We start from the raw sequence: 27,978 nt of genomic DNA, 5'->3' as shown, positions 1-27,978 counted from the left end.
TTTTTATCCTGTCCTTAAATGTTTTTGTTTTTGGTGGATTTTAAGTCATACTGGACTGTATTGCAACATCACAGGTACAGTACAGCACATTTAATGCAGTGGGAAAAAAAGCCCAAGTCACATCAAAGATACTCCTACATCACATCATTTGCATTCAAACCCTTAAACTCAACACACACTCAATGGCAATCCCTTAAAATGTTGTGATAATGTTCACTGAGGAAGGTCACAATGATCTGATGAAAAAGAGGCACTACTAGTAAAAATCTGAAGACACCAGTTTTGTTTTTGCTCCCTTGTCAGCACCTGTACCTACTGTACCGAGGATCACCCTTATTATCTTTTCACCGCCCCACTGAGCATTTCATATTTCTGATGAGGAGCAAGTCTCTAGAACGCCACACAGAGGAATTTCTTGTCTTCTACCACCAAAGCAACAGCCTAATACAGATGTTTTTTTTCTTTTTTCCTGGTGTTAAACATCTTGGTAATTGATTTCATACCTAGTTGGAACACACAGTAAAGAAGCGCAGTGTGTCTGGAGTCAGGCTAGGAATTAAGGACTAAGGCTTTATTGGGCAAGTGTTGAGGGCTGTTAGCACTACAGTACCGATAGAAGCCGCTACAAGGTTTGAAAGGAAAATATCCACTCACATAAACCCGAACACTGATTTTTTTTTATCAACATGTGATGCTCAGTGCATTCTAGGAGTTTAAAGCTTCCTAAAATTCAGTGTTGAAATTTTTTAGTTGATCCTGCCTTGTGTACTCCTACCTCACTTAATTACCTATATTTCCCAGAATGCCCTTCAACCCAGAGAAAACCAATGGATCCGCTAGCATGCTAGCTGTTTTGTTGTTGCTTTGGTCTCCATTTTTCTTCTTCTCCCTGTTTGAATGTGGAACGCTGGTGCAAAAATGGTGGCTCTAGAAAGAAGCCAGCGCTCGATTACTTTAAAGGTCTCTACACATGATCGGCAGCAGAACTACTTTGTATCTGCCTTAACTACTGTTTACCAATGGAGAAAGAGAAACTTTTGGAACTTGCAGCTATGCTACCTTGGACACTGCTTAGAGACCTTGACATCAGTTTCAACTTTGATCTTGTTTGAAAGCGACTAGTAAGGGAAGAAAAAAGGTTTCATATATCCAAACCCTTTTTGATCATTGGGTTATTACAAGTTTTTTTCTTCTTTTGTGTTAACTGAAATAAATCTTTGCTTGATTTGTTTGTCAAATTTCCAAGCACTTTTCAGTGCACTCAGCTCGTACTGCTGATCATGTGTAGAGAGCTTCAATGGCACTATGAGCTGATGCTTGGCCATTGATGTTCCAGATGACTATGGCATTTTCTGCTGTCAAACTGTTACAGCTGGATTTGACAACAAAGGCTTGGCCTTGAACACCAAAAGTCTAAAAAAGGCCCAAAAATGCAAAGAACATCACTTATAGCTGGTTTTATAACAGTGTTTTAGGTTCATCACCACTGAACGATGTGGATATTTCACCTTCATATCATTTGTGCTAAAAGGATAAAATTTGTTGTTACTACATGGAGTTGTTTCATTTAGTGTACATTTTCAATGTGAGGATGTTATTTTGTAAATATACACCTCCCTTATGCTCAGACCCTGAATATTTAAGGTCACAGCAAACTCACCATGTGTTAATTTTTCCAAACCTGAGCTGACTATCACGCTCTTTTGTCAAGTGCGAGTACAAGGTAGTGCAGTCCAGTACGGCTCCAGGGCTTTCAGTGTCCACCTGCTGAGACAATGCTACAGGCTAACTAGCGCTGCCAAGGCTGCGGTGATACAGCTGGTTTGTGCTTTCCATGGACAGCCTGTGATCACCACCTCATCACCGACGCCATTTTGCATATTTTCTTTTCTCAAAACGCTCCTCCTTTGGCTCATTTTCATATCTTCCCCTGTCCACTGTTCCAATTCTTGATGCTTCTTTTCCTGGTTGTTTGTCAGATGTGTTATTTTTTATTTACTTTTTTTTTTTTAGATATGTCTGTCCTTCATGCAACATTATGTTATGATACAGTGTACTGTACAGGGCTGTGGTTGAAGGCAGGGCTAGGCTATTCCAGGTAGATGTCTTCTGTAGGACACGAGAACTCCACAAACTCTTTATAGTACAACTGGAAGGCTTTCCTGTAAGACAAATACATGTATATCAGTCATTACTTAAAAGTAGGACGTAACACAGATTTTGTTATAGTGCCCAATTGTGAGCCAAAGTCCTACACATCTTCCAGGTTATCCTCTAACTCACTAGCTCATATTTGGCGATGTATTTTCTCACACAGTCTTACTAAAAAGCTGAAATATGATACTAGTATTTTCTGTACAAGTTCTACTGCTGCACTGGACAGTAGCACTTGAGCAGCTCACCATTTCAACCAAAAATTCTGTTAGCATTCACCAACTATACATCTAAATGATTAGCGTGCTATCAAAACCTGATGAAAGTGAGGCTTGTGAAACCGAGGCTCTCGATAGTTGAGGATCTATTGGACGATACAAGTATACTGTAGAGTATACTTGTATCGTATACTGTATGTATACTGTATGTTCCAATAGCACCAATCAAAATTAGCCAATAGTCTTTACAAGTACTAAAACAATGGTGTTTAAATTTGCCATCATAAGGCAATTATGTCACTCGTTCTTTCCATCATGGTCTGAGGGCTGCAGAGAAACTCCAGATACAGTTAAGCAGCCACCTGTGTTAGCATGCTACAAGCTAACAGAGCTAACAAATCATTAAACATTTTCTCTAAACAATAGCTGGCTCTTAGCGATTAACTTTTTTACATGAAATGTACTAAGTCCATAGAGAAAACTACATTTTGAATAAGATTTCTAGACACAGCATCTCATCCAGTTTTGTAACCACAAAAAAGTGCTGTGGACGGGTTTTGTTTTTTTAAATCTACGTCTGGATCTAGATCTGAGTGAAAATGCAGACCATCAAGAGATCCATTTGCCAGATTTTTTAAAATTGGTGTAAGTACAGTCTTGTCTTGTAAAATCTTGTAAATCATTTACAGAAATCCTGTGGTTGGTCCTTGATCCATAGCCTAACTTTTCCCCTAATTTTATGTAAATGCATTAAAGGGATATCTAACAGACAGAGCCAAAAAAACAACCTCCTTGGATGAATAATGAACCATGACTTTCACTAAATACTGTTGAAATGAGTTGCACAGACCAAGCGTTCAATTCCAAATCATTATATTTCATACGTAGTTGTTAGTTTGCAAAAATTGAGTCTTGACAATTCTTTAACTGACAGAAAATACTTAGTTTTCAATGTGTAGTTTTATGTGTCAAATGATATAAGCATATTAGTTTTTTTCAATAACTTCCAAAAAGTAGCTGCTGTGTAACTATTAATTCTTAGGACATTTCTTTGAATGGTTAGGCAAATTAGTATTACACGAGAAATGTGCTCATTATAGAAAGAAACAATCTAACACGCCAATATGTACTGCAGTTTGACATACAAAACTTAATACTGAAAACTATTTATCTTTCAATATAAGAATTTTTGCAAATTAACAACTACATATGAACCTAAATATAATGACTTGACACTTATCAACTAATCCAATTTAACACTGTTTCAGTTTTTTCTTATAATTTGTAAATTGCACCACCCTCTCTGTCAAATGTCCTAAATAATCATTAAATACCTGCAAATACATAGGAAATTAGTACAAAATTAAAGGACCTGTAAAATAAAGTGAAAGTACTTTTTGTTTGACAGCAAGAATAAATCAGTGATCAGGATGTACCAGACCAGCTGATTATAATTAAATCAATGTCCTTTAAAGCCTGACTGGAGCATCCCTAAACAAGAGTAAGCATCTGATTAACTTAATGCACAAATGCCCTTAAATTACACAATAATTTATATCTAGTAAGCAGAAAATCAAACTCACCCTACTGACTCCGCAAGAGGCTTGGTGGAGTTCTCAGACACAAATACATGGCAGGCAAATCTCTGGTCTGCCGGATGCTTTGTAATGAAACCAAAATACCTGCAGAGAAGACAGATAAGGGTCTCAAAAAAGAACATTCAGTATGGGAATCACATTTATTTGTTGAATACTTAGTTCTGATTGCCTGCTATGTTTGAATAGCAAACTGCTGTTTTACATTTAATCACTTTGCAGTCATGCAAAGGCAAGAGGTCATGTCTACATTTGAAGTCTGGTACATTTGTTGATTTCTAGGGACATCTTGTGGTAATTTATTGCTTAGTTTTTGCACTAGCAGAGAGTTTTTGACAGTATTTCTTTTATTCTAGTTAGACAGTACAAAAAATTGACTTCAGGCTAATTTTCCAGATCTGATATATTTATTTTTTTGACTCAGAGATCCCTGATCGAAAAAAATGCTTTGAACATAGTGACTTCACTTACTTGCTGTTTTTGGGATGATAACCACAGAAGGAGACATTCTTTAACTGGAAGAAGTGACTGCACTCGTTACTCTGTGAACAGAAATAGGTAAAGACACAAAGACAGAGGCAGAATAAATATCTTACATTAACATTGATGTGGCTGTTTGCTTTACAGTTACTAAAGGTGACAATGTTACTCTTATCAAAATTATACAAAATAAATATTTATTATTTGCCCCACCATATGTCTCTATGAATTTGAATGATTTTTACACTATTTCATATTTATCATTTATTACAAATAAAAGTATTAAATTATTGGCAGCACAGTGTAGAAGTATCATGAGTAAAATTTAAAAATATTGTATTATTGGCTTATCACTGCATTCAGCTATAAGCTGCATTTTAATGTTGTAGCTTGTCCATGTAGTGGTACATCAAACTACTACAGTATATGACTACAAAGTATAATAATACACATATGATTTACTTTTAGGTAGTGTGATTAGGTAATAAGACAACAAGATATTCATTTGGGACATTTTGTATGAGCACTTTTACTCTAGTGAGGTGAAATTTATTTGGAATAATTACTTTACTTTTTATTTATCAAAACAAGTTACACTTATATTTGTAACACTCAGGAGTTCGTGTTCATTATATGTAAGGAAATTATAGCCTATATAAATTATAGTTTGATAAAAACTCAAATTATGAACATATTTCCTCATAAAAAAACAAAGAAACAAACACAATTTAGAAATACTACAGTAAAAGTATGTCTCTTTCCTGTAAGAAAACACTTTTGACATGTTTGCCTGCAGTATCTGTCTTCAGCCACATGGGGGCAACATGCCTCAACTGTTGTTGATGTGATTCTGGTTTCAGGATGAGCCTTTATGTGTCAAGAACCCATGACGTTGCAAAAAATGAAAGACAAAGAGACAGCAAGCCAGTCTTACTCTGTCACAGGCGTAGTAATCCTCCTGAACTGCGAGCTTGATGCCTTTCACACTGATCTCCAGGATGCACGAAGACGGCGGGTTGTACTTGACTGTCATCCTTCTGTTGGTGGCAATCTGGAAAACAAAAGTAAAAATACTCTCAAAAGGAGACTTTTAACCTGCAACCCAATTCTACATACAGTTTATAAGATGATAATGCAAAATTAACAGCATAACTGCAACAGTCAAACAACAATTTTGTAAAGCTCTTGTCAATTTAAAGTTTGAAAATGTAATATAAAGCTAGTTTAATACTCTTTATCTCATGATTTATGATCTTAGTCCATTTGCACCTCTGTGTTATTTTTACATGATGCAGCATCTTTCATCTGTATTCTACCAGCTGTTTCTGGGACAATAGCTGATGTATGATGTGGCATTTAATTAGGGCTGCAACTAACAATAATTTTCTCAATTACTGGTGAAAATGGTGAAAAAATGACATTCACTATTTCTTAGAGGCCATGGCGATGTCTTCGATTTGCTTGTTTTGTCTGTCTGACTGTCCAAAACCTTAAGATGTTAAATTCATTGTCATATAAGACAAAGAAAAACAGCAAATCATCACATATGAGAAGCTGGAACAAGAAAACATTTTTGCTTGAAAAATCACTGACACGATTATCTGATTATCAAAATAGCTGCTGATTCATTTTCTGTTGACGGACTAATCAATGAATCGTTGTAACTCTACATTTAATGTTGTTTTACTGCAGTAGCTTTACACATGCAAACATACACAAACATGCATAACACAGATGCCATACCTTCTGCATAGCTGCACACAGAACGTCGTTTCCTTTGTGGTAGGGCACTTGGACTGAGCCCAGGAACTTCAGACGGTATCTGTCCATCCATTCACTGCTCTTCACTGCATTGGGATGAAAATAAAAGCATATAAGAGCCATTAACCCACGCAAGAAATGATAATCAAAGGCAACAAACAACAAAACATAGAAAAGGTGGCAGTATTTTATCAGGAGCACTCAAATCTGGGTGAGATTTTAGTAGCTTCCCTAAACAGACAAAAATAATTTTTGATTTCCACTGCAACAAAAGGACAATAATACATCTGTTGGGGGTTGATTGGTTAGTTGATCAACACCAGTGACTCAGTGCTTGATCAGTTTTTACCTCCCCACGATGACTTTATCTACACAAGCAATCTAACCGTGCATTTGTTAGTATTTTTACCACTGTGACCAACTGCCTAAACTAGACAGAGAGCAGTTTCACCAGGAGGATGTAATTCCACCTGGAGTTTACATTATCCCCCAGCATCACAGCCCTCTTTGTATTTTATCCCTCACTGGCTTCCCACCTATAAACAAGGCCACATTTCTTTGTTGAAGCACACAACAAAGCCAGGGGAAGGACCTGAGCACCAGGTTCATTTGGAAGCATTTGAGTTTTCCCTTCCCCTGTTCCCTGTTTACTCATTTTAGTAGATTCATCTAAACACATTTTAATGAGCAAACAGATCTTCACCAGAGCCTCCCTTAACTGGCTCCCTGTATCTTATTTGCTGCTGCTTCTGAAATGTTATATCTTTCACTCCAGCATGACTTCTGCCTCTTTAAGAAAAAAACAACATGCATATAAATAAGTTCTAAATTTAGATTGCTTGCAGCAACACTGACATGATGTCACTTAATGAAGCGTCACTGTACTGCAGGTGTTAGTAATTAATTTAATGATGGCTGAATTCCATGTAGCTGCTTCAGTTTCAGAGTCCTGGTATTGTGCATGTTGACTCACTATCACACTGTCATAGCTTACTGGGACACTTAAATACAACAGAACCATCTGTAACACTATTATTATCAACACTTGTGAGCACTTGATAACACTTGATAAATTACTTCTTAACAAGATGCTTCTAACCTAGTGTGATGTGCTAGATTGTTTGTGTCTATTCTGAAATGTTTATGTGATGTTTTGTCAGTTTTATGCCACTGTAACTCAAGAGGATAGAACTCTCTTAATAAGCTTAATAAATTACTTCAATTTGATTAGGAACTGCACAAAAACGTTAGAAAATTTATTTTACAAAGTTGGCACTTGTGCAGTTTCAGTCAGTGTACATTCAGTATGCAGTCAGCCTTCTATAATTAATACTCCTCATGGTGTTAGTACCTTTGTAGCTCTCCTCTGTCTCCTTTGTCACCTCTATAGCGTAATAAGCTGGGAAGATCCCACGGGCACCAGTTCGCATGTTGTAGCCCTCGTACCAGTAATCCTCCGCCTGGACCTCCACCAGCAACGGATCATCCACCTCCAGCTCCAACTCATCGTCGTGTCGGGGGACAAACCTGTAGAAACAGATGTAGTTATGCTGAGGATCTGAGGGATCTCACAGGTGTTTTATGAGCTGGATGACATATAACAGAGTATCTGCATTACCAACTTGTCTCAAATGGAGAGGTCTGTCTGTCTGGACATATGACTTTTTTTTTTAAAGGGGACATATCATGCTTTTTGTTATTTTTATACTATTATGATGTTGGATGTCCATGTTAAACATGGGCAAAGGTACAAAGCTTGAGATGAATATGTGCAAAAATGCTCCATCCAAGTCAAAAACCCAGGCTTCAGCCTGCTCTGAACACTTTGTTTGCAATGTTACCTCTATTTCCTCCTCATCATGACATCAGATTGTTTGCACATGCCCACAAATGACTGTCCGCTCCGTAGATTTTGTTGTTGCTGCAAAGGTTGTTCTGTGAGCTGTTTGCATTGTCCACTTGCAAATTTTGGATTGGATTTGATATCCTACTGTTTGTTTATGTGGCCTCCAGTGCAGCTGGAAGTCTGCTGAGGGGCAGCTTCAAGAAGCTGGCCTATCAGAATGGAGTGGGCTCATCAGGAGGGGGGCCTTAAAGAGACAGGAGCTAAAAATGCCTGTTTCAGACAGAGGCTGAGCTGAGGGGCTGCATAATGAGCCAGTTTAAGATAAATATGTGTATTATTTGTCCACTTTAAAGGACTACTTATTTGAATTTTGAGTATCAAGCCCAAGCCCTGTAGGCTTGAAATGTGGCTCTGAAAAATTTGCTGATTCACAGTTAGCATAGAAAATAAGCCTTTTTATCTAGCAAGGTTTGAAATGGTTTTATAAGTCAAAGAGTTAGAGCTTCAACTTCAAAAAAGTAACTCAGCTGAAGGTAAAACAAAGTACTGAACAATGATATAACCTAACTAAAGCTACATCCACACTAATATGTTTTCATTTTAAAACAGTGTTTTAAATCAGGAACGATCTCCATCCACATGAGAATTTCCACATCAGAATAAATCTCTGTCCTTATGACCATGCCTGAAAATGCATATAACATGACCATGTGCATGCTGATATAAACAGGGAACAGATTGTCTACTATGTGGTTGGTTGCTTAGTTGCAGAAAATACAATGGAGGAAGAACAGCAATGGCGAAAAGTAAGACCAGAGATTTCTTTGCCAGGTGAGGACGTTTTAAAATGAAAACGTATTAGTGTGAACAGTGCTTAACTATCCCAATGTTGGCTAGTCAGATGTGATGTTAACAGCTACACTGCACTACAGAGATAAACTGTGTGACATTATATGCATAGGAATCTGTAGGAACACTGTAATAAGGCCCCGGCTTTCTGCTAACCGTGCATAATGTGCCGCACCATCACATGGTCTGTCAGTGAGATGCTGCTGTTCACATGACTGCATTGCTGTTGTTTTTGCCTCCCTCCCCTATGCATATATCAGCCTGAGGTCTTCAACAGCAGCTGTAACTCCACACTGCCAACTGGAGTGTGACTGTTACTGAGGAAACATGCAGAAGTGGAGAGTTTTCTGCTCTAACAACTGCACTGCTGATCATAACCAGACATTGTAGATGAGCATATTAAAGGACAAGTCCAATTTTTTGGCTGTATGGCTGTCGATATTGTAGTTCTTCTGGCCATGATTTTGTCAGAACAGTTTAACCCTCTGAACTCTCAGTTATTGCCAGCAATACGGAGCAACATATTCTTGAATTTATATCGGTGAATTATTGCTAATGACAAAATAAAACAAGACATTTCTTAACCACATTTCCTCATGAAATTTCACATCAAAGCACAGGCGTTATTAGGCGTTATTTTCACAGTGAAAAATCAGTGCTGTGTGTAAAATCATGTGTCCAGCTGAGACAAAAATGAAGTTCTATTATAATTTTGGCAGTATTTGACTTATATAATAATCTAAAAATTGCTGATTTCAGCAAGAAAATTAAAAGCCAAGCTTACACTCATTTTGAGTGGAAATACAAAGAAAAAATATTTGTTTGCATTAAGTGTAAAGACTGCTTTTAGTTGGCAACCAAAGGCAAAATTCAGTCATGGTTAGAATGTAAAGATTCAACTCAGTGGAAAAATTACAGTTTATTACAACTTGGATCTTATTTTAGCAGTTTTGGCCATTTTGGTTATGCTATCCTTTATGATAACATTGTATTCACAGTTAATTGTTGAGATCTGGGAATGCAGAAACATGGCTAAAAAGAAGTCTGACGGAGCAAGAAACAGTCAGACGATCAGGTGTGTTGTAAACAAACCCCCAGATTAGCTTCTGACAGAGGAAACTAAGGCGGACTGTGAAATTAACAAACAAACTTCCTGGTTCAACTTGGACGTACCGTACTTGACGTAACTGTGTATGCACAGTTTTCCTGTGCAATTGGATTGTCTGAAAAACCTGCCCCGAAAGAGGAGGTAATTGTAGCTGTGTACCAAGATATCTGATGTCATTATTAGTGATAGAAATAAGGACCAAAACTACAAGAACAAGACGCAAGTTGTAATAAAACCTGAATTTTCCTTTAAGACTCCAAAGATATTTTGTCTAAACTACGTATTTGAAAGTTAATGTATCAACATCCTGCAGCTATATTGGACATTTCAGGTGCACTTATGCTTATTTTCACTTTTCAGTACATGTATGGCTGAACTGTGTGCTGTATTTTTAAGAAATTTGTCTGACTCCCTGACTGCTTGTGTTGTGTGTTTGGTAAAAAACGTTATCATATTCAGTGAGGATGATGGCCAAAACTACAAATGTTTTTAGTCATGGTGAAACATCTAGCATGGACTGTGGATGATGTTAATGATGAAGATGATGTAGGTACAGTTCTTCCTCACCTGTAGACGGCTCTGTGACTCTGATCCTTCTCCTCTCCATTTATGATGCAAGAGTACAAGCCAAAAGATTCTGCACCTTGAATACCAAGAAATGAGAAAAGAGATGAGGGAAATAAAACAAGAAAGACAACAGTGCTGAGTGTCATTCCCTGCATCAGGATGACAAAAAGATTAATGACACTGACTTCAAATTGCTACAAAAGTCTATTATTTCCAAATAGAAAACACCATTAAGACACATTGTATGTTGCTTCAAAGCACACATGCATGCTGTAGAAGCTATAAATCACACTTTAATTAGGCATGAAACAGATGAGCATTGTGTATTTCTACCTACATTCCCCTGAGATATCCTCTATCCCTGTAGTGCACTCCTCAGATAAACTACTGCGGAGTTTCTAATGAGTCTGTAAAACATATGGACGGCAACCAAGAGGACAGCGAGGCCTATTAGAGCAAATCACCACGTATACATTACGGACAAATCTAGTTCTCTGTCAGTCTCTTTCACATGAATCCTCCCTTCTGCCCATTACTGCTGGCTTCTTTACACATACATACACACCTTAATGTGGGTGGATGTATGCTGATATTTCCCATTGTTTTCCCAAAAAACCCTTCAGCTTAATGAAGGCAAATTCTACAATCCTCCATCAAAGGACTCTCCATTGGCCCACTCTTTCCCCCTGGGAGACCACTTTAAGAGCCATTTTTGTGTAGTTATGAAATCACAGAGTTGCATTTTTGTTAAATGATGTATTCAAATGGTGCCAAGAGCTTAATCTGATCAACACAGGTGTGCGTGTGTGTAATTTTTGTTATCTGAACTTGATTTTTGATGTGGTTTCTTTTTGATTAGAAGGGCACATTTTGTAAATGTTGAACATGTGTCAATTGTATCTTTTCTTTTTTTGCGTATACAACTATTAACCTTGTGCTTTCATCTAATCTACCCTAAGAAGTCACATACCTTCAATGAAGCTTGATGTTTACCATGTTCACCACCTTAGTTTAGCATGAATGCTAACATTTGCTAATACAAAGTACAGCTGAGGCTGCTGGAATGTCATTCATTTTGCAGGTATTTGGTCATTAAACAAAGTATTGGATGATTTGCAATTTTGATCTGATGGTGGTGCTTCAAAGTAATTACAATTCATCCTGAGGGGGACATGAATGGGTGTACCAAATATCATGGCAATTCATTGAATAGTTGTTGAGACATTTCGCTAAAAACCACACATGTTGACCTCATGTTGACGCTAGAGGAAAAGTCAGGAGGTCATCGAAGTGGTGCACCGACCAACAGACCGACTGATGGCTAAAAACACACTGCTACTAAAAAATAAAACTGTACAATATTGCTGAACACCACTTGCAAAATTTTTAGTCATAATCATATATTCTCCCATTGTTAGAATTACAATGAGGTTAAATCTGACTCAGTGTCGTTATCCTACAGAAGATCACAATATCCAGTTAAAGCAGTCACGTGGATGATCTGTGCTACACGAGAATATTCCAGCCCCTGAATCTCTCTGTGGCTCTGCCTCAACAGCCACACCGCTTTAAGCCTTTTCCACCATGCTGCCAATTCGGCTAGACAGCATTCACTGCTGTGTTACTGTATGTTTAGAGGGAATTACACCAGAACAACAGCCTGCAGTGCTGATGTGCTTCCTGGCTGCTTCACACATAATTCTGGAGGGAATTTAAAGTTAAGAAATATGTTCTCAAAATGTAAAATCAAGTCTTAGAAATGGACAGAGGAGTGAATTGTAACTGTAATCTATCTGATGAACGGATGAAAAAAGAAAATACTGGTGTTAAAAGAAGCTGTGATGTCACCTAGCATCATGAGGCTACGCCATGAGCAAACCAGATGGAGCCTTAGTTTGCATGTCTTATCTTTCTAGCTCCAGAACAAAAGCCAAACCAACACCTAACATTTCACATGTCACAATTTTGATAAGAATATTTACACAAGTTGTGTGACTTCCTGCTGACAAACTAACAAGGTTTAAAAAACACAGTATGTGTATTCCTTTTTGGGACATACATACATAAAGCCTCAACACACTGAATTAAACTGATTGGTATCATGACAGTGACTTACTGGAGGAGCGAGAGCGGCCGTTCATGAAGACGTTCAGGAACTTCTTGGAGAAGTGCATGTCTGCTTCTGGAGTGGAGTCTTCAGACAGACAAGCTGTGGCCTCTCTCCTAACTCCTCCCAACCGAGCGCCATCCTCCTCTTCATCCTCCTCCTCGTACTCCTCACCGATGGCCGACTCGTAGGGAGAGGAGACGCAGTTGTCGTAGACGGTGGCTGAGTCGCTGTCATCGCTGTAGCCTTGGTAACACTGCCGGAGACTGACCAGTTCTAGCTGAGCGTGCTCGTCCACCACCAGCGTGTATTTGACCGAATCGTACGAAAGGCCGCTGGCGTCCGAGCTCATGGAAGTCCTTAGCGGAACGGCCCTGCCGCCGCCGCCTCCGCCGCCATCCCCCTTTCCTCCCCCCTTTCTCATCCTTCCATCCATTATTACCCTGTCCACATCCTCATCCTCCCCACAGTAGCTTTCATCTGTGGCATCCACATACTCCACAGATGAGCCGGCTCTCAGCATGACCCCGGCGCCCGTTCCTGCCCCCTTCATACTGAGGTCCAGCGCGAGGGAGGAGCGAGCTGAGAGAGCCATGCTGGGCGGCGTGATGAGGGACTCTACACAGGAAGCATAAGAAGGCGGGGGGATGTAGACCTCGTCCTCCTCGTAGATGGAGGGGTTGGTCCGGTCTGGGAGGGGCTGGTAAGGAGGTGGGCCCTCTGTGTCGGAGCTGATGGACATGCGGCCCTGCTCAGTCTGCTGCGAGAGGAAAGGCCTATCCTGTGCGCTGGGTGGCTCCAGGGGGTCAGCAGAGCGCTGCACAGGAGTCAGATAAATCTCCTCTGTGGGCTCTAGATGAACGTCTGTGTGGTAGCGGATCCTCTCCCGGTGGTGCCCGCCTCCATCCACCTTCCCTGTCGGGTACAGAGGTGCTGGTGTGTAGTTCTGTGGTGGTGGCGGCGCGGGCGGTTTCTCCTGAAGCTTGGAGCGTGTCACCACCGCTATGGACGAGCCGTGCGAGTGTCCAGAGGTGTGGCTGTGTCTGCAGGGGGCGTCAGTGGATGTGCCGCGGTCTTTGGTCTGCGCCCCGCCGCCCTGTACCTTGTCCTCGTCACTCAGACAGCTGTGCTCACGTGGAGGGGTAAGCTCACCTAGAGATAAACAAAACAACACGCACACAGCCAGGAAAACACAAACGCAGACACACAAACACGCACAAAGGCCACACAAACAGACAGGGTAAATATACATGATGGAGACATGACGACGACGACAGATGCACAAACAGGCACGAAGGCAGATATGGCAGCAAATGTACAGACAGAAAAAGTACAAGCACAAAGCACAAACAGGAAGAGAGAAAAGTAGAAATGGTTAGGTAATGGATGTCAGGATTACGCAGCTAAATCCCCATTACTCATCAAATTCAAGTGCAGCTGAGAGAAGGTGATTGACGTGTTATGTCATAATCCATCGGCAGGAAATCCAGGCATGATATTTCATAGTGGATGATGCAGCACTGAAGACTGAAGCCACAGGACAGCGGACGACAGGTGAGGTCTGAGTGAGTGTTCAAATAGGAAGGTTAATTCATGACAATACTGAGACATGTCAGTCTTGTCTCTCTTTGAAAGGAGTTTAAATCTGTATTTGTGTGAAACCTACTCAGCAATGCATCATTTTGGATGCTATTTGATGCTTATTTACTCGACTAGAATTAACCCTTTTATCATATTCAAAAAGAAAAGCCAGTAATTCCTTGTGGGACCGTACAGACTTGTTCTGTACTGAATCCTTTTAATCTGCAATTTAAAATTTAACAGAATTGTCTCAAATGACTCCTTATAACAAGCTTCTTGTGGCTTAAAATGAGTCTTGTCAGGCAAAATGATGTCATTTGCTCGTTTGCATGTGAATGGCATCCGTTGTGTTCACTAACACATCTGCAGGTTTTATCACATTAAGTACTGAGAATGTTCCAAGTTTGGTGGAAAGGGTGTCCATCTCAGCTTTTCTCTATTTTATCCATGTTGCAATATGTGCTACATGACATAGGCTATTGCCATGTCGTCCTAATAATCAATGCTAATTCAGTAGAAAATATGTGTATTTCATTTTATCGTCATCAAGAACAACCTTGTGAAGTTGCATGTAGTTGGACTGTCAACAAAGCTAGATATGAGAACGGTGAACCTGATGAAGATCAAAGGATCAAACCTTCTCCCATTTCTATTTTTCCTCATGTTTCAGTCGGACACTAGCAAACAGTAAGCTTGCTTTCTTGAGAAAGAAGGCCAAAGGTTTCTTTCCTCCAACTGAAAAAGCTTCTGCTAGTTTGATTTTATTGAGCAACAACATTGGACATCAGTGTTATTCAGTTTCCCAAATCATTCTAATACAGCCTTCAGATCATATTGTTCAGACTATAATTATCAGCAGCCAAATGGTCAATATGTCTCACAGCTATATCCATCCCTCGCAATTACATTGAGATAAAATCCAATATTAACACAATAAATCCAGCTAATTAAAAAGGAAATTGTAATCAGCTTGTATCTGGTCTAACTAAGTGTTAGAAACATTACTTAAAAGTAAAAATGTCCAGCTTTATTTCCATTTATTTACAAGGCTATCAGTGGGCAGGTCAGAGTAATGCTCCCAAGTCAGAATAAAAGGATGTATTTCTGTTCCTCCCATTCAGCAAACATTGTGTGAGTGCAGAATAAAAGCACAGGCAAGTGGATTCATCCTGACCTTTGAAGGTTGTTTAAGTTTGTTATGAAATGTTTAAGAGTAACAAGTAATATTTTACTTTTACCAACAGTGGTGAGTTGTTGGCAGCTAGTTCGGCCAGTCCCGCCTCACATGATGCTCTGAAAGGAGCTGCAGCAATGACTTGTGACAGCTGCCGGCTAGCTAAGCCTCAAACTGACTAACACACACACATACACACACACACACACACACACACACACACACACACACACACACAGTACTACAGCTAGCTACACTTAGCTTAGCATAATCCAAGCCTTAACACTGTCCCCCGAGGATCAGAAAGAGAGAGACAGCCTGCCAGACTCAATGCAAATCACACACACTTTCAGCCGGTCTGTTAGTAGTACAAGGGCGAATAATGTCAGAGGAAGAATTTTGCTTTAAGCATCCCAGTTAGAATCAACTAAATGAGGAAATTCAGACATTTGAACTTTAAATTTGAGCTTCATGGTGTGAACTGTGGGAAAGTAAAAACTCACCTGTTTTAAGAGGCGAGGACGAGCCCGAAACCTTCTCCTGCCAACTGTATTTCTTCCCGAAGGAGTTGTTATTTAACGTGTCCTGTGTGAAAATACAGAAGAAGAAGAGGTGGAGGGAGTCGTGAGAAAGAAAAACAGATGAAGAGATACACAGAGTCACTGAGTTCTAGATCCTGAAACTCAATGTACAAAACTTTTTGTCTCTCTCTCTCTCACTCTCTCTCTCTCTCACACATACACACACACGCACACACACAAAGCTTTTATTCTGTTGAATGAGCAGGGATTCTTTTGTCTGCGCTCCGTGGTGTGCATTTAAAGGGAACCAGACCTTTTCCCCCAACTGGGAACACACACACTCATCCAAAAACAGTGGGGGTCTCTTTAGGCTGTTTTAGGGGGGGTGGATGATAGATTGGAGGGAGCATTTTCTAGAAACCATGATACTTCTCAAGAGCCTTTTTGTGTCTTTCAAATCTAAAGGATAAGTTCATCCAAGTCAAACACAGAACAGTACATTACTGAATGTCCCTTCTCATTTTTATAGATACAGGCAATTAAGAAAAAGAATTGTAAATGGTTTCTGAGAAAAGGCAGTGGCCAAATAGCATAAATTATAAAAGGAGTGGAATGTGCAGCAATCTCCATTAGTGATGTAGAAGTGTACCCTAGGGTGTGTACACAGTGCAAAGTGACATCACTGTTGTGGTCATGAAACAGACTTGATCCTTTCAACCACCGAGGGCAGTGAAACAATTCTTTCAGACTAGTATTAAGTTGAAATTTACCTCATGATAAATATCTATTTATGTCATTAGTATTCAACCAATGAAGAGACATTTTATTTAAAATTTGTGTGAGTTAGGAAGATTTGTCACCTGGGAGCCACCGTATCATAGAAGACAACAACATTTGTTAGCACAACACAGCCAACTCTTTCACCTACACTTATGCTACTTATTTGCCTTCCTATATCAGTATGTTTTGGGGGAAATGTAGTTGTTGCCCGGATATGAAATGGATGCTTGTTTATATAAAGCACAGGACTTTAACAGCAGAGATATGGGTTTAGAACCTCATGCGTTGTTAGGTACAGGCTACAAAATGCTTGTTAGGTTCAGGAAAGGTTGTGATTTTCAGCTTTTGATACTTCAGTGGTACAGACACATATTCAGTACCAAAAACAGTACTGATGTTTGATACCCAGCCCTAGATAGGAGGAGAGGCATACAGAGATGGTGAAGGGGGATTTTTTTTCAACAGAAGAAGAAGAGTGGAAACTCCTGTGACGATGACGTGTCGTCCAAAATAAGACCATGTCCTCCTCCTCCTCTGTCCACCCGCCAGCCACCGACGTGCATGACTCACTTCCCATTTACATGTACCAGGCGGAGACAGAGCTGTTGCTGTGGTAACAAGTGAATCAGCAGGTGGGATAAGGCAGCATCGATCTGAGGAGCGAAGGTTTGTTTTTACCATGGTGACAAAAAAATCAACGCTCAGGGCAGTGACTCAGATGGTGTGTGTGTGTGTTTGTGCAAGTATTAATGACTCATGTCTACACGGAAGTGACTCTAATAGAACGTGACCTTGTCAACTACATGGTTTGGCATTGGTCAACACACAGACATACCGCACCACACATAGCAGCAGAAATTACATCAGCAATATTTAAAATCACAATGGCACCGCTTTGCAGAAGAGTTCATTCTGTCTTTCATGCACCGAATGTAATCTAGAGGTTTGGTAATTCCTCCTTTTTTGATTTACGTTCACTAGTTTATGGCTTTGTCCAACACTTCAATCAGTTATGATAACATTGTACTCAAAGTAATTACTGAGATCTGGGAATATGGTTGAAGAAACAGTTAGAATTTGTTAGCTTGTACTGTGGAGGATGTTTACATTGCAGTTTGGGTAATAAATTTACTGTCTGCTTCATTATCTGTTTTAAATAAGTTCGACTAATCCTGGGGGGTTTGTTTACAACCTGTCTCATCATCTGACTGCTCGTGTCTCTTTCCCCATCGACTTGTTTTTAGCGATGTCAGTGTTTCCAGATCTCAATAATTGACTTGGTGTCTACAGTGTGAACACCACAACACAACCCCTTTAACTAATTAGCATTTTGTTGATTGTTGCACTACTTTCTTGTGGTTTATGGTATTTCTTATGCACTTGACTTCTTCCAGTTGTTTCTTACTATTATTAATAAAAGAAAAAAAAATCTGTCAGTCTCTCATTGCTGCTAATTGAGAATTTGTACGATTAGGATAAAAGTGTCTGCCAAACGATAAAATGTAAATGTTATTATTACTGATATAAATGCTGGCTAAAGCTAAAATAAGACGAAACCCACTTTGGGGCTGCATCTGGTACCTCCCTCTCCTCTCTATGTATCTCCGATAAGAGGTTAGGAAAGGTTACATGGACAGTGTTAATGCTGTTTTGACCAGCAAATACGGCATGAAATCATTTTTCGGTAATAATTACATACTAATTGTCAGCCCAAATGTCAAACCCTTAATGTCCATGTCTGTTGCTGTACTGGAGTGTAGTCTACTGTGTGGATACACCTTGTAAACACGTACTCACACACACAAACACAAGCACTTAAATAGACCAGGCCAGACCGTGTCGTGGCCAGATGAGCGATTAGTCAGATTTGGATTAGGACCGAGGAATCCTGCCTGATATGGTCGTCCGTCTGGATAATTTCATTCAAGCAGCTTCAGTGGAAACAAGTCTCTGAACAAAACTACTTTCTGCCAAGAGCTCATTATACAACATATGTCTATTTTTTTCTAAATATAGTAATGTTTACTTATGCAGTTTGGATGTCTGCATGAAAATCTGTGTAAACTAATCTATTACTTTAGGAGGTCTAACCCTAAAAGGTCTCACTCCTGCTTTAAGGAACTAACTGATGTTCACCATTTTAGTGCCTCATGATGGCAGATTTTCCAACTTTTTAAGTCTGGGGGGAAACGGAGGACTTGTTTGAGTGCAACATTTTTCTGTCATGAGAGTGATTACTTTTGAATACACAGAAAACTGGCACAAAATGCAAGCACTTAGATCCAAAACACTGCTTTTCATAAAAGCCTCACTACTCTTAACTGTCAGCATTCAGAGCTGCATTTGTTCAGCCACAAAAGTCTGTTACATGCTGCCAAATGATGCAGAGTTAAATGTATATTTTGCATTTTTACCGATCCACTGACCTGGAAACAGTCACCCAGCTCCCTCTCCCTGCTTTTCTCTTACAGTAGTCTGTCTGAGAAAGACTGCCTAGAGATCATCAGCACTCATCATTAAATCTCAGTTTTCACTGTCAGCTCTGTTGGAGACGGTAGAGCTGTAGTGTCTCAATTATAGATGTGTTGCAGAAAAAAAAATCCACCTTAAAAACACTTTGCTTTAAACCTATTTTGGTGATGTGTTCTATATTTAGATGAAAGACGTAGATGAAAGAAATCCTTTCAGTTATTTGGTTATTTTATATCACCGTAATATCTTCAGAATCTGAACAGTTTGTGTGTATATTTCAGACATGGAGTGATTTTTGCACAAAGCCGGTAAACAGTGAATGTGTGAGGCTGGAAAAGAAATCACAAAATCGAGTGAAGAGGAGTAAACAGAGGTCAATCTCTACAACCCAGAAGAGCAAGAAACAGACCAGAAATAAAGGAAACCCCAGGCTGCAACACGAACTGAAATAGACGAGGAAGGCTGAAAGAACAACAAAGAACACGCTACAACTCTACATCTCCTGGAACATGCTGAATGCCAGACACTGCTGACAGTTGTTACTACTACTACTACTGTCACACAAATATCTGATGAACACGCAAAAGTGGCTAGAGCTTACATGTTCAAAACTCTTTTAAACGGCATAAAAAAATGAGCAACTAACAACTGAGCAATCTTTCTAAGGTGACCTTGAAGTTATGTGTACATGTGTCAAAACTGCAGTTGACCCTTTTCTTTACTTTTAGCCATTTAAGATTACTGAAATTCGGGAATTCAACGTACAATATGTGCATGTACGAAGTTCTACCCACATTATGGTAAATGCTTCCTTAAAATTGTGGGATACTGATTGGATTTTAACTTTCTGCTGAATATGTTTTTACAGCAGCTTACGCAGCAAAATGATTTGAAATTCAGACATTCAGACTGATGAACAAGGGGATGAAAGTCATAGTACATCTCACAAAGCTAGAGCCTCACATTAAAACAGACAAATTCATAGTAAGAACACTATAACATCATCTGTAAATATGGCCACACTACACCAGAGGCATTAAAGTCCAGAAATTACCCCAAGATCTGCTGCAGATGGTTATTATCATAATGAGATCTGATTTGTTGCGTCATGTCTTCACACTTCACGGCAGAGTCCACCTCCAGAAAACTGTTTTACAACAATTTTGAAGTTCTTTACGTTTTTTTATGTCCTAGTTTTTTCTAGCTGCTGAAGAAAACGAACAACATCCCGAGAGACAAGAAGACTTCCCAAGAACAAAACATTTCAGAGCAATTATTTCCTTTATACTTTCCCGTCCTGACAGCTCAAACACACACACATACAAGCTCACGAGAACAAAGGCGCAGCAGCGTCTACAGTAGTCTTTCTTCCACCTCGTAGAAACTGGGCAAAGAATAAAGCGTAGACAAATATAGCGCTGCTTGGTTGATCATGTTGACAGCCTGCACTCTGGGGGAGTGTGTGCATATACACTGCTGTATATGTTGCATAACAAGTATCATCATACAGGCATATCTATGGAGCCTGGCAGGTATCAGAGTAACATGTTTAGAAAATTTAAAGTGAACATATGAGTATTAAATGTACAATACACACCATAAATCATTTAGTTGCCTTGAATATAATTATTCATGTCCATAAATGACTGTGCCCTCAAATTACTCAATTTCTTCAAATTAAGACTCAACTATAGCAATAGCTGAAGTCAGGTTGGTGTGGCTAGTTGGGTCAGTTAGGGAGAAGGCTAGCAGCTCTGTTTTTAGTCGTGATGTGTCTCATGGAAATTATTTCCATCAATTAAGAGATCAAATGGCTACATGTAATGTGAAAGCAGTCACAGAGAATTATCACCAACTCTGCAGCTCTGTGGAGTTTTTTAGGCATTTCTACCACAAACTTTTGGTTTTGCAGCACATTTACTTCCTGATTCAGTTTCACTGCTTTCACTAGCACATCTTCCACCACCAGCAGACAGCCGTTTTCAGCAAACAAGCTCTGATAAACCTACCGTACACTACCTGTCCAGCAGCAACCATTGGATTAAAGAGTTAGCTGATGAGGAAAGAGAGAGCGAGATATTTTTCTCAAGAGTCGGTGGAGACCAAACCAGAACTAAAAGTGAATATTTTACTTATATTAACCAGGTGGACAAAAACAGAGGGCATGTTTTGCTAGTATGTTAGCTATAACCAAGTTCTAAGGTGTTAATATATTAGTGCTGTCTCTGTCAGGTTGTTGTGGAGTTCTTATTAATTAACGCATCTTTAGGTTATTGCAATGATTCCATTTGTCCTTTTCCTTTCAGCACTGTTTCTCATAGAGGTTTGGTACTATACTGGGCACGTCTCAACAGCAATCACTTTGATAAGTATGATTTTGTCATAACTGATAGAAAAGAAGGTGTGATTCTTCTGATTTTACAGGACAACAGATTGATTTTGTTTTGTTATTTTGTGTGCGTGAAGTGTATTCCACATGAACTTGTAGTCTGCATTAAATACAGATACACACATTTGCTATTTAGTGAAGAAAAATATAGACTTGAGCTCTGTCTGTACAGGAGGCAGACTGACACACATGAGATCAACAGACAGTGATGAACACTCACACATGCCTTCATTGTCACACACACACACACACACAGCCTCACCCAAACACACACACTCATGGGTGTATATTTACGAGGACCCTCATTGACATAATGCATTCCCTAGCCTCTAACCCTAACCCTTAATCATAAAACCAAGTCTTAACCCTCAAACAGCCCTTTAAAAGACAAAATATTCTCCCTCTTGAGGTTCGAAGCCCAATTTTGTCCTCACAAATCTAGAAGTACAACAACACACACACACAGTCACGAGCTCTAGCAGCAGTCCAAGACAAACAGAGATGGGCACCAAGGGAAAAAAAATCTGTCTTGACAATTGAGGCTATTGTTCAGTCCAGTGAACACATCCTGTCAGAAAAACAATTATAGTGAATCCAGTGGTGATGCCATACAGATTGTACATCATTTAATGTCATATCTGCATGTGAGGAACAATCCAGACAGGCAGGCATGAAAATATTCACTGAGAAAATAATTTCTCTCCTCCTTCTGCTCTTTGATCAATATTCACTCAGCTGTCACAAATTGTGTGTGTGTGTGTGTGTGTGTGTGTGTGTGTGCAGATAAGGTTAATTCAGGCTCTACCTGTGTGCGTGGCACAATCGGGAAGAGGTTAAGGGTCGTGGGTCTCTTGGGCCGGTAGGTATCCATGGTAACAGGTGCTGCAAGGTCCTTGGTGACTGGCGGGGGTGCGATGGCGGACGCCTTCAAGGACTCTTTGTCACCGCGGTAACCGTCAGCACCGTCAATGAGGTCCAAATGCAGCATCTCTGCCTGGAGCTGGCCAACGGCACCCAGTTCGGCCCTCCCCGACATGCTATTGGTTCCTCGCCTCACATGGCCCTGCAGGGATTGGAGGATACATCCCGTCAGTCGTAGCAGAGGAACAGAAACAGACAGAGAGAGAAAGAGACAGAGAGTGTGTGGATGGGATGAGGAGATTGAGCCGGCCAATTAGAAGCTGCTCTGTCTTCAGCCTGTAACACTCTCACTGCCAGCACTTAGCTGCTTACAGCAGAGAGAGAGAGCAGAGGCTATTCAAAGCATCAGCTTCTCCTTGACAGCATTTACCTACAGTAATAAAGTGGATGAATGAAAACTCCCTTTGTTCTGTTAGTAATTGTTCAGTTTCACAGCTTTTTTTTTTCCATTGTAATCTTTTGACAAGGGCTGCTGTTAAATCTAGTTTGACATGCACAGATGGTAGAGGGATGAAGTCCTGACCTTGCTTGATAATCCTAACTGAATTGCCACTTCACTTCCACTTCATTATTCAGTCTGATGTTGTGTTCATGGTAGCTATTAAGTAGTGACTGATGTATCCGTCCCATCCACGTCACTTTTAGGGCATTGATGATTTGAATTATCAGTCGAGAATCCCGCAAGTGAAGCCTCATTTTGTCAGTTGATTCACTATAATTTCTTTAGCCATGTCGTTGCAGCCCGACAGACAAAATTTCACAAACCTAGTCTTATCTCAAAATAACTACATAACTAACTGTAATGGAAATATAAAAGGGTGATGGAAATGGAGGGCACTGCCAGGCAGAGCAGCTCAAATTGTTTCTGCTTGTTTACATGATGCTCTCAGCTCCGTCGGTGAAAGCTAGCAAAGTCGACTTTTGAACTAGTGATTTGGCTAACAGGGCTGTCAGCAGCCATGCAGGATAGAAACTCGTTGGATGCACACTTTTTATTTCTTCTTTCTGTAAATGTGATGTTTTGACATCACAGATAATGACCAAAGACGCAAAAACACTAATCTTAAAGCGTAATGTAAACGCGAGAGTAGGCTGACTTTAGTGTGAGCTGCTCTGTAGATGCTCAGTCCTGTAGTTTAACCGGGCAGTGGCTGTGTATAAAAATCATAATCATAGGTACATAGGTAGGTATGTAATCGTGGGTGCACATGACAAAATAAAATACAGAAGTCGTTGGCGGTTTGGTTGTGGATTGTAACACACAGTTTAACACAACTGGCCGTATTTGAAAGTGGAAAGCCGTTGAGGGATCATATTCTCTTTGCTGCACTAGCGACTCCTACTGGTCGGGCAGGGTGTTTGCACTGTGGGTATGGAACTGGGAGACAACACAGGTAGTCAATGTCTGTCATCCCTCCACAGGTTAATATTAGAGTTAGGGATCTGGATATTATGAACTGGGGGAAAAATTGGAGTGAAATCCTGCAAAAAAGAAAAAAAAGGGGAGTTCATTCTCATTCTCATTGCGCAGAAAGTGAGGTATGATGAAAATTAAAATCACAATGACTATAATTCTAATATAAAATATTAAAGACATAAATCAGCCATAGTTAGGTAAAAACATAATAATGAATGTATAAATGATGTCACAATTAAAATACTATGTTATAATTATGAGACACTAAAATGTTTTTGACATTTGGAATTTCTTGATTTTCATTGCCTTGGCAGGTTGGGCTTGTTTTTTCATTAAAATAAAAAATATCCACCTAAATTATCCATAGTATAGAAGAAAACAGCACATACCAGTGTAGATCTGCAACAATTAAACATTTAAATATCTAATGTTTTTGAATTCTTAACTTCAGCTTTGCAGTGCGTGGTATAAAGCATCTGTATTGCGCCTTCATTTTTGATAACTGCATGGTTCAGAGTGGACTGTTAAAATGTCCAATATAAATTCTAGAAGAGAGTACATTATTCTTTTCCAAATTTTTTTCTTTGTGTCATCAGTTCATTAAACCTGCTTGAGCTGCTTTCATTAATGCTACTTAACACAATGCTACAATGTGCTAAACTGAGCAGTTTAATCTTGTGATGAGATTCACTTTAATTGTCTTTAACGGTGCTGCTGAAATCAAAGCAACTGACAAACACGAGCGTCGTCTGGGAGACAGCAAAAGTCAGAGGTCACTGGGGCAGTACAGTCTGCTTCACTTACCATCACTATCCCTGCAGCTACACACACACACACACACACACACACACACACACACACACACACGTGGTAATTCCTCCTGTTGGTTGCTGTAGATGCTTTGACATGGACACCAGAGTCACTGTTAAGGCTATTACAGTCTTCAGCTCTGCTCCACGTGTATAAACAGACACACAAACACACATACATTCACATGCATATAAAGTCATTTAAAATTTCAAACCTGGACATATTCTAGTCAAATTTATCTTGTTTTCATGTGAACCACAATATCTGTTTTTGTCACTATACAAATATAAAGTGAGGTGATAAATGCTAAAATAAATTATAATATGTTATATCTGTATATTATCCTAATTGGGAAATTAATGCACAGTGAAACCCATGAACACAGTGATTGATCAATGTAGGAAAATAAAATTGTAGGACAATAGAAAAGCATATTCCGACAAGAGTAAGCCTCTTCGAGAGCTGCACCAGAGCAGATTCAGAGAGCAGAGGACAACAGTGAAACAGGAACAGCTGCCATAATAAAACCATTCATCACTCTGGACAATTTCAGAAGGGAATTGTGAGGTGAAAAAAAAACCTTTCACATGAACCCACATTATACAGCGATTCACTGATCAGCCTTGATATTGTGAGTAATAATCGTTTCAAGAATTGAAGCTGAAGCCAAAATAATGAGCACAGTATCTAAAGCCTTGGTATTAAAAGACAGCACATGTGTTCATTTGGACATGCACATACATTTTTTGCTGCTGAATGACTGTATTATAAAGATAAGTATCAGTGTTTTTTCTTTGTAAATGAAGCAGAGCGGGTATTAACATATGTGCGCAGCTGTAGACAGTAAGCTAACTCACAGTGGGTGAATGGAATGGAGGTTAATCCAATTCCATCGGCTGAGTGTTGCCTTCAAGCACATTTGTATGCAGCAAAACACCAATCACAGATATCCAGAGGTCTCTGTCAAGAAAGAAAGAGGCCTGTGTGCATTTGAGAGAGAGAGAGAGAGAGAGAGAGAGAGAGAGAGAGAGAGAGAGAGAGAGAGAGAGAGAGAGAGAAAGAGCTGCTGTAATTGGTTTCTAAACCAAGAAACCTTTGAATTGGGACTAAAATGGAAAGCGGTGTTGTATGCAGCAGCATTCCATTTCAGAGACTGCCTCCTTAAAAGTCCACATTTCTAGAGCGAAAACATCATAACAGGCAGACAGGAACTGTCCTAGGGCTGCAACTTTTTTAATTTAATTAACTTGATCATTTTCTTGATTACTCAATTAAATGTTTGGTCTATAAAACACCAGAAAACAGTGAACAGTATTGCAATTTCCTAGAGCTGAGAGGTGATGACTGAATCTGCTATAAAGCAAATTCTCACATTTGAGAACCTAAAAGCATCATTTTTTGGCATTTTTGCTTGGAAATTGCCTCAAATGATTAATTGATTACCAAGATAAATTTTCAGTTGATCGACTAATCAATTAATCAACTAATTATCGCAGCTCTAAACTGCCCCATGTCAAAAGTTTCTTCAGATGTAACCCAGAAATGCTGCCTGATTTGACCTGAATTGGGAAGGCACAACAGGTTTATCTCAGTAAGCAACTTCCTGTTTAATGATGCACTCAGGCAGTCAAATCACATGACCATGTTACTGCTTGTTCACGCTCGAGATGTTCATGCTCAGGCCATTGTTAAATAAATCCCATGATATGCATAAATGAAAAGCACACTGCAGAGTGAATCTATGTATAAACCCAAGAGTTTGTTTTGAATGAAACTGTAGAACAAATGCAGCAGAAGAGCAAAAGTCTATAATTGCCAGGCTCCAGAAATGACGTGCACATAGAGTTTATAGCTACTGCTGTTTGGCATATTTTCTCACTTTAGACTTGAAGGTCCCTAATGCTTGTTTTGGCTCAGCTCTAGTGAAGAGGATTTTAAGGCCTTTGTTGTTCCCCTGAAGGACCGAGCCAACAGTCCATGAATTACATTCATACTGGACGATTGTGCAGGGCAGAAGAGTTTATGTCAAATGTCAATACGCTGCACCAATACAGGAAGTAATCTGCTTTTTAAGTAACATAGTTGACTTGGAAACCAGTTTGTGTTTTGATTGATTTGATGCTTCTGTACCTGAGAGCCAATCTGGGCTTTTAACATTGTACTCTTTTTGATATGTAACTAAGAAAAATATCTTTAAGGGAGCATTTTACAATGTTGCGAGCCTTTGAGAGATACAGAGTAACACACCCTCTATTAAATTATTATGTTATTAATTGCTTCACCATCCTCATCTTTCAATATATTGATCCACCTATCCTGCCATGCTGTCTGTCCATCTATCTACTAATCCATTAAATATGCATAAATCACTCCTCTATCTGATGAGCTGTCAGGAGATGCTCCTGTCACCCCTCTTTCTCTTCCTCCCATATTTTCAGCTCAGTCACATCAAACAGCTGTCTGTCTCTGAGTCTACACCTCCATTTCATTCCTTTTTTCTCCCCACTCTCCTTTCATCCACCTCTTCAACCATCTAAGATCGATACCTGCTAATGCAACGGGTTTCTCCTCGTACTCTCATGTTTTATGACCTCAATTTATGACCGGCCCCTTTAAGAGAGCCCTGGCTCTGTTGCTAGGAGACAAGGGGCTCAGTGACGATGAGGAGGCCGACGAGATGCCGCTGCCCTGAAGATGCTGTGATGCTCGGCTCTTGTCCAACCAGAGCAGCCCAAGCAGGGGAATCACACAGCCAACAAGTCAAATACAACAACAGAAGAGTCGGTGCAAAAAAAGCTAAAAATGCTAAATCACCAAACACCTGCTGCTAAGAGCTATCTGGTGATTAAGAAGACGCAATTAAGAATCAACAAAAAAAGGCAAGATCAGGTGTAAATTCAGTGCAAATGTGGATTTAACTGATATAATATTCCTTTAATGGGATATTAAATATATGAATCATACATTTTTTAAAACGTTGAAGGATTCTATGTTAAAATCATATTTCCATCATTTGAACTTATGGTTTTACTCTGCTGAAAAACTAATCATTTGATTTGTTGCTCAAAAATATGAGACATTACTAAAAAAAATAAAGATTCTTATGTTGTCTTCTTGTCTGCTTTTTAATTATAAAAACTCTGGGACTGTTGTTACTTTAAATATCTGAAATATTACAAAAATCCAGGTGAAAATGATTTAAAAAATATATCTTGTGCAGCACCAGTA

At 39.5% G+C, this 27,978-nt stretch overlaps 1 protein-coding gene across 2 annotated transcripts in view; it reads right to left on the bottom strand.

Moving 5' to 3' along the window:
* Positions 1–369: 369 nt before the first annotated feature.
* LOC121900169 (C-Jun-amino-terminal kinase-interacting protein 1-like) overlaps positions 370–27,978 on the bottom strand; it is a 54,259-nt gene continuing 26,650 nt past the window's right edge. For both annotated transcript variants that reach the window (XM_042416229.1, XM_042416218.1), the window contains 10 exons: positions 22,408–22,665; positions 15,944–16,025; positions 12,695–13,837; positions 10,579–10,654; positions 7,560–7,735; positions 6,191–6,294; positions 5,382–5,498; positions 4,439–4,509; positions 3,956–4,054; positions 370–2,162 (listed from right to left, as the gene is read on the bottom strand). In XM_042416229.1, the coding sequence (XP_042272163.1) occupies positions 2,090–2,162; positions 3,956–4,054; positions 4,439–4,509; positions 5,382–5,498; positions 6,191–6,294; positions 7,560–7,735; positions 10,579–10,654; positions 12,695–13,837; positions 15,944–16,025; positions 22,408–22,665 (2,199 nt within the window). In that variant the 3' untranslated portion in view covers positions 370–2,089. The remainder of the gene's footprint in view (positions 2,163–3,955; positions 4,055–4,438; positions 4,510–5,381; positions 5,499–6,190; positions 6,295–7,559; positions 7,736–10,578; positions 10,655–12,694; positions 13,838–15,943; positions 16,026–22,407; positions 22,666–27,978) is intronic.

Source organism: Thunnus maccoyii, chromosome 1, assembly GCF_910596095.1.
Source record: "Thunnus maccoyii chromosome 1, fThuMac1.1, whole genome shotgun sequence".
Lineage (NCBI taxonomy): Eukaryota > Metazoa > Chordata > Actinopteri > Scombriformes > Scombridae > Thunnus > Thunnus maccoyii.
Note: the sequence above shows the minus strand (reverse complement) of the source record. Positions and strands in the feature narration are given on the sequence as shown.